The sequence below is a fragment of the Macrosteles quadrilineatus genome, unplaced genomic scaffold (genome assembly GCF_028750875.1).
Source record: "Macrosteles quadrilineatus isolate MER2022 unplaced genomic scaffold, UCM_ALF_1.0 Scaffold_9__3_contigs__length_116548681, whole genome shotgun sequence".
Taxonomy (NCBI): Eukaryota; Metazoa; Arthropoda; class Insecta; order Hemiptera; family Cicadellidae; genus Macrosteles; species Macrosteles quadrilineatus.
Genome location: NW_026542602.1, coordinates 24,907,344 through 24,915,506, shown reverse-complemented (window position 1 = coordinate 24,915,506; position 8,163 = coordinate 24,907,344). Strand labels below are relative to the sequence as shown.

Sequence of the window (8,163 nt, the reverse complement as noted above, 5' to 3'; positions counted from 1 at the left end):
AGAGTGACAACTTTCTCTAAGCCATAGATGGTGTTGTCCTGTGATGTCTCTTTAGCTAGTGAGCTAGTTTTGCCATCTAAGGCATGCACATTTTAAGAAGGTGGTGTCATACAACTTCTGCTAACTAATCAGAGAGTGGCTTTTCTCTCTTAGCCATGCCCCTCTTTTACTGATGATATATTTAATATGACTGTTTTTGGGGTGTACTGTTTCTCTAAAGCATATGTAGCATGTAATTCTTCAAGATGGTGGCACCTATGAAAAGGTTTAGTTTTATTATATGCTACCAAGTAACAGACTGATGAATCTTCCTAGGATAAAAGGTTCATAGAAGTAACCAACAATTGAACCGGGATCTGGTGTGACATGATGTCTTTTTAGTCAATCAGAGGGTACATTTCTCCTCTAAGCTATGCACCTTTTAAGATGGTGGTGTCAAGTTAGTTCCTTTGATCAACAGTCAGAGTGTTTCAAGTGTCATGCCCCTTTTTTAAGATGGCAGGGTCATGTGTTTCAACATCAACTAATGTGTCTTAACCTAGCTTTAGACACTAATAATAATTTTTTTCTCGTATGTAGTCTTAATGGTAAAGTGATACCAACTTAATTATTATCTTATATGGTGTATTCTCGAATCATCACAGTGTTTATTGATCTAATCTATATACAACGTGTCTATACAAGCCTTTGTGGTGGTAGTTGTTAGATGTTTATGTGCCTTTTTTGATTAATCATGTGTTTAAAGTGATGTGGTGGGAACTTCAAACAGTACCAAGTCACTTACAGTTGGTTCCTGCTTATTTTTCTGTTTGATCATGTGGTGGTTTGGATTCTAATCACTGTTACTAACCTAATCACTATTCATTGTATATCTTAATGTTATATGGTAGCTTTTTAGTACCAACATATATCATATACCTTCACAGAATGTTCCCACGCTTTTCTGTTTGACCATATGGTGGTGGTGGGAATCTCAAACATTATATCCAGTTTTACTAGACATATAATGAAATGTTTTCAGTACTAACCAAGCTATATTACTATTGTTACTCTCTATCAGTAATATGACCTCAAAGACGGTTTCCATGCTTTTCTGTTTGACCACTAGATCAATGTGGTGATGGAAATTACAAACGATGAAACTAACAAAACTACAGATCTAAATATTCACTGGCCAGTGTCTAATCACTTAGTGGAAAGGTAAATGAGAAAAATAGATTTTTATGGATATAACAATATATTTTATTGGCTACTTTCTTACTAAATACAATTACATATAAACATAACCATAAAAAATTTGAAATTTAATCTTAAGCTACTCTCCAATTAGTAAAAATTACTTAAAAATCTGAATGTTTGGGGTGGATGATCCATCGTTTGCTGTGATTAGTAGTTTGTATCCTTCCACTGTTAACTGGTCAACCTCAGCGTCCTCTAGCTCACCATATTTTGACGGTAGAAACACAGATGTTGTTGTCAGATCGTCCATCTTGATATCTAGGACCACAGCCGTCTTTCCATAACGCGTGTTGACCTTCCTTGCCCCTGTAATTAGAGAGGCGGGGCGACCAACCAGTTCCTTCAGCTGAGTAGTCTCAACAGGTTTGGCAAGGGCTACAAGTTTAGCATCCAGGGACATATTCTGTAAAACACAATATATGTATTAACAATAGAACCGTAATATGTTCCAACAGGATAATAGAGAACCCATGATTGTAGAGCATAATTTCACACTTAAAAGAAGTACCACACCAAAGCGTGTTACAAAGGGTTAAGCATTATAAGTTAATATATTGGTTAATATTTTGATTGTTAATCAGTCAGAATAAACTAACATGTCTTACAATTTCTGTAGAGTGAGGATAGATGAACTGAGAGATGGTGGACTAGAGTGATGTCTAGATGAGTAAGCTGAAGACACTAATTCAGATGGACTTCTGGGTGGGGCTTTTATAGTGGACGGTTCCCCCACCACAGATGATAAGCTTGTGCGTCAACTGTGGAGCGCCTAGATGTTATGTAACTATTGTGACTAAAATTATGTTAATTAGTAATGAAAATAAGAGTTTTATAAAGCTGGACTATTATATGATTTAGAAAAATAGACGTAAACGTCCAATAACAGCTGTCCTACACACAGGACATCTGCGGATCCTAATGACACATGTCCCGCAAAACACGTGTCCGCACGACCTAAGTGCTACTGTTGGCCTCCTATCTAGGCATACCATACACACAGGTCGATCCCTTTCAGGTGTATCGGGTTGTACAGGAGTTGGTGATACATCAAACCTGTACACCCCTTGACTCTCTGCCAGAAAGGCCATCCTATCACTGGAAGCTCCTAGAGAAGCACTTAGTCTCTGATATAGGTCCTGCCAGATAGTTGGTGCTAAGGTACACCACTGTTGTTCAGAAGCTTCAACAAAGAAATAATTTAGAGTTCCTAATGTTCCAGCTAGAATTATCATCCAATCCAGCAATATATCTACGGCCCCATGTGACTGCCATAGAGGAGCAACAGCTTCCTCACTCTGAAAAAAAAGAAGAAAACCAAATATAATATAGGTATTTAAAATTCGCAAACACACACAAACACACACACAGAGAGAGAGAGAGAGAGAGTATTTAATAAAAAGACAGGATGTGACAACATAAAACTTACCCGCAAAAGGCTGTCCACACGTAGACTCTCCTCCTCCAGTAGGCTGGACAGGATTGTTTCCTCGCATGCAGGCCTCAATTGACGTACACACACTTGGCAGAGCCCCCATCTGGGTGTATTTGACCTCCTCTCTGGTTGGGGAACGTACCTATGAGGGTCCAGGGCTGCTATATACACATCCTGTAAAAAGTACATATACCATAATCATAACATAATCTAACATAATATATAAAATTTATATTTGACATCTGTAATACTAGTTAATTTACCTCTGATTGGTTAAACAGTCTTCGACGAGGGGGTGCTTCTGGTGCGATGGGTCTAAATGTAGCCTGACGGTGTGGGGTACTTGTGGCAAACCCTCTGGCGGGATTTGATCCAGTAAACATGTTGGATGGTAGCCGGTTCTCGTCAGGGGTGTTCTAAAAGACAAAGTGTAAAGTTAGACAAACTGTATAGTGTAGTTAGTATTTCAGACATATAAGTTAATCTTGTAAAATACAACTCACCACAGGTCTGCGAGGAAACTCAAATGGGTCAGGGGAGTGTTGTCTATCATCCGAGAACAACAGGTTAGAAATGTTTTGGCCTTCTCCTACTGAAAGACCAATGGCTCCTGGACTTTGTACAGGTCTAAACACGCCTCTAGACTATAACATAAAAACAACAATATAATAGCATTAATCCACACACACATACACACACACAGACACAATTTAATAAACAAAACTCAATGATATGGAAATAATTTTCCTGTCACACTTACTAAGGATCTTATAATCCTTGCTGGAGATCCATTTATGAAGGTGTTGGTAGTGGAGATGCCCCCCCACCAGCATCCTGTCAAGTCTTTCAGATGCCTCTGAAGGAGAGAGGTACCTCCCACGTACAGGTCCGGTCATCAACGAAGGCTGGAAATCAATATCCGCAGTTGAAATAACTATCTATACCAAATTGTAAAAAACAACATTATAAAACCCGCATTTTATAACACCTACATTCTCAATCTGGAGAAGTGACCCAGACTCTGTGAGGAAGGTTGCTGACTCCTGAGGCCTTGGTGTTACTGGGCGTTCGGCTCCAGGAGTCCTCCTTGCTGGTCTTCTCAGAGGTGAGATATTTATTCCCTCCTCCATTCTTTCTGCAGCCATCAATAGTTCCTCGTCAGATGATGAAGGTCTCAACATTCTGTATGGCTATAAAAAATATAAATATATTAACAATAATAAATTACACAAATATTGATAAAGACTCACAGGAACGGAGGATACTTACATGTCTGTTAGGGGGAGGGGGAGTGGCCATCAGGCAGCATATAGCCATATGGAAAACAACTGCAGTGGTTAACATATTGTGGAAGTACAGATCGGTTTTCAAGACCGCCTCGTATTTATACAAACTCTGTATCTATAACCGATGTTCCTATCACTGGCCTTACTGACCCAAGTTTCCACACCACAATAGACTGTAATGTTCAAGCTGTACAGATCCTGGTGCGTTCTTTTTGTTAACCTAGAGCATCACCAATATAGTCCTAACCTCTGGTAGAAAATGTTTACACACACACATTTTCAGATTGTATCACCAAAATAACTTGGAGAATATTGTCTACCTGATATGTTAAAATGCCAGACTGATTGAAGGAGCACAACCAAGACAAACACTGAAACAACAAACAAACATACAAATCTTATCATAAGCTTAAATAAATGGCCCACGTTTCCACACCACCCAAGGGGTAAGGGTCTCGGTGCGTTCTTTTTGTTAACCTAGAGCATCACTAATATAGTCATAACCTCTGGGAGAAAATGTTTACAGACACAATTTCAGTTAGTATCATAAATATAACCTGGAAAATATCGTCTACCTGTGTTAAAATGCCAGATCAACTGACGGAGCACAACCAAGACAAACACTGAAACAACAAACAAACATACAAATTTTATCTTAAGCTTAAATAAATGGCCCACGTTTCCACACCACCCAAGGGGTAGGGGCCTCGGTGCGTTCTTTTTGTTTACCCAGAGCATCACCTGTAGTCCTAGCCTCTGGGGTAAGGGGCCCCAACAACGCCCACTTACGGTGGTAGCCAACCGCAGGCAAATTGCTACCTCCCTTTAGTGCTGCTGAGTAAATATATTAATAACCTCCATAGATCCGTTCAAGCCATCACGGAGATACCCTCAACTGAATGCCGAGCACACCCACCCCTTTACTAATCACCCATGGAGGTATACTCTATTTAACGACCACTGAAAGTCCGTTCAAGCCAACACGGGGTTGTCCTCAACTGAATGCCGAACACACCCGTCCCTTTACTAATCACCATCAGTGGTATACTATGTGCAATTATTTACAACCCTCACAAGTCCGTTCAAGCCATGACGGGGATGCCCTCAACTGAATGCCGACCACCCCCGCCCCTTTACTGATCACTTGTGGAGGTATACTACTCACAGCTATTTAGAACTGTCAGTTATAATTCCTTTGAGAGCTTTTTGTTCCTGTGAAAGTAACTGTCACATGGTTTCTATTTTGACAATTGTATTGGAGGGGTTCGTGATTGTGACTGAGAGGTGTCATTAAAGATTCACGGTGTCATAACAGGGATTTATGTCATCCTCCTCTTCCACCACCATAGGCTTACATTTCTCTAAGGTGATCTCTACACGATTTGTATCGTCACTTATCTTAAGCTCTGCAAATCTCATAGTAAGATTTATTATTTTAGCATCATTTATATCATTTGTTTTTGACTGCCACGCTGTCTCCATTTCAAATGATTAAATTTCAGTCAATTCTCCTGGCTTTATAGTTAATGCCAAAAGGATATAGCATTCTTATCTGTGTCTCTTCTAAAGCCTGTGTTGAAACATCTGCACTGGTTGAATGTAAATGAAAGAAAGATACAAAAAATCATGTTTTTTTTAGTTCACCATATTGTATCATTCTAGATTTCTAGTTCCCCCTCTCCTATCATTGTGTTAATTTTTAAAACAACCTCTAAACATTTCATCACCTATAAATATATCCAAAGTTCCAATCTTTAGTTTAAAAAATTTAATTCACAGCTATCATTTTATTTATTTAGATAAATATAAATTTTGTCTAATTTCTGGTAAAACATAAATTTTAATTTTAAATTTTTTACAGAGGTTTTTATCAAACTCTGCACTATTATGATTATTACCGCTTGAATGTGGTGTTAGAATAACAAATGAACAATAATTTGAACAACACTGGTAGTAATTATACTTCAAACAGTATATTTGCAATTTTCACTACCAATGTATTCCCTACATGTTAAAAAAATTGTTTTTAAGAACCTTAACGGTTTTTGTCAACTAACATTATTTATCAAGTTTCATTGCCTTTAATTTAGGTTCATCATCCTCCTCTTTCTCTTTTTCCTCTTCCTCATCACTGTCTTCTTCCTCCTCACTATCCTCTAAACACATATCGTGCCCGGGCTGTCTGAATTTAACTATTACATAATCTACGTCGTTTTTTTCAATTTCTTCTAATTCATCCAAACTAACGTATGGACCGTCTAAATCCTTCCAATCATCACATGGCTCCACCCAAAATGACTCTCGTTCACTAGTACCGTCTTTACTGTAAACTAGTATATCTAGTATTCTATAGTCAGAAAAGACATTGGTCTTTTCCAAAACTTCAGACATTGATATTCCACTACTAATCATTGCTCTACCATCTAAAAGCTGTACAGATATTTTATCAAATTTTCTTTCAGTTTTAACTTCTAATCTCAATGGGTTTCCATCAAAATTGATTCTACGTAATATTCTCCCTTTTCTGATTAAATTTAAAATTATCCAGCCAGTTTCAACTTTCCACATATTATCTTGGTCCCCATAATACTCATCAGAGCTGCTGACTGAGGAAACGTCGTTATCGCGTGGATTCATAATTGAGACTGACTAATAATAGAATTGTTCATGTAGTCTTATAACTGATATCCCCACCCGAACTAGTAAGTAAAATGGACACCAAGTGTGAGTCATGGTAAATAAAACAGTATGCAGTACTTTTTCAGGAACATGCTTCTCAGTCTAAAACTCTATCCTAACATCGAAAGCTCCAGTCCTTTATGTATAGAACGGTCAATCATGTATACGAGTGTCTTAGTTGGTCCAACACTTGGTTATGCAATATGCATCCCTATTGTAATAGGACTTGCAAAAACTTGGAAACATTATCTTTTTCAATAATTTACAAAGGTTTAAGACGAAATGTATCGCTGACAGTTACATGAGGAAATCGCCAGTTTAAACTGGTGCAAGAGTTCATAGGATGTGATAACATCTGCGTCATAAGCTGACCTTAGCAAGATAATTTCTTGTTTAACGAGAGAATCCAAGCAATATGTTTAGTGGAACAGAAAATTTTATTTTACTTGATTTAAAGTTTTTCCTGCCCTAACCAACAAGCATTTTTTAAACCCATCCTTCTCTTAATCACATAGAATGACGTGAGTTCTTTCAATAGTGCTGGTAATGCCGGGATTTTTTGTGTGGTTCACTTTAATACAACTAATATTGAACCTAATGTTGTCAAAAAGGTATGCCATAGCCTTTTTCATGAATGAAATAACCATATTAGTGCTGCCTGCTTTTTCCTGTAACCTTTCCTATTATGTGTAATGCACTTTCAAATGAAGCTATTATTTATCTTGCTTTGGCTGTCTTCTTATAAGCCAATACAACAGTCATGTAAACAACAGACACTAGATTTAGCATACAGACTATAGAGATCTGAAAACAGACAATATACAAAATGCAAACTGAACATAATAATCAGCAAATTAAACGTTTAGCTTGAATCTAAAAGATATGTAAAGTTAATCTTAAATGTGGTAAAGTGAGAATAATATTTTATCTCTTAGTGTTTATTTATTTATTTTGATGGCAATTTCAATTTTATAAAATAATACATGAAATAAGATAAAGATATGTTGTGATGAGGTAAAGTGTTTGAGAGTGACTGTGATGGCAATGATGGGAGGTTTTGGTGACTAAAAATAGGCTTTATGTCACACAACATATTTACAACGAGAGTGATCAAAAGATAAACATTTGTTCATATGGTTTATTTTGTGAAGTAAAGCACTTCTAAGATGTTCTTCTGTCTTTCTTATCCTATGTTGGAAATGTACAGAGTCAATATAATAAAATGACTTCCTGTCTTCAGTATCAGGAAAATAAAATGTGGTTGCAAGAGGGTTTGTAAAACAAACCTTCTTTGTAGTCATGGTGTGATATAATTCTAGGATAACACCACTCTGACATGTACCTAGAGTACGGCTAATAATTTGTTTTTATAATGAGTTTCTTACGTCACCCACAGACCTTTAGTATGAATGAATATTAATTTATTCTGGCTCGGTATTAATATCCATAAACCCGACCAGCCTGTGGGTAGGTCCTGCAAACAGTCCAGTGAGAAAAAGTTTAAAACAAGTAAAATACTGCTCTCTG

The 8,163-nt window shown here is 37.3% G+C and overlaps 1 protein-coding gene across 1 annotated transcript; it reads right to left on the bottom strand.

Annotated features, from left to right (window-relative positions):
• Window positions 1-1,230: 1,230 nt before the first annotated feature.
• LOC129002064 (uncharacterized) lies at window positions 1,231-1,886 on the bottom strand. Its single transcript, XM_054429575.1, has 2 exons — window positions 1,845-1,886; window positions 1,231-1,642 (listed from the first exon to the last, which is right to left on the bottom strand). Exon 2 carries the CDS (start codon window positions 1,637-1,639, stop codon window positions 1,337-1,339), a length of 303 nt encoding a protein of 100 aa, XP_054285550.1. The 5' UTR covers window positions 1,640-1,642; window positions 1,845-1,886; the 3' UTR covers window positions 1,231-1,336.
• Between the last annotated feature and the right edge of the window lie 6,277 nt (window positions 1,887-8,163).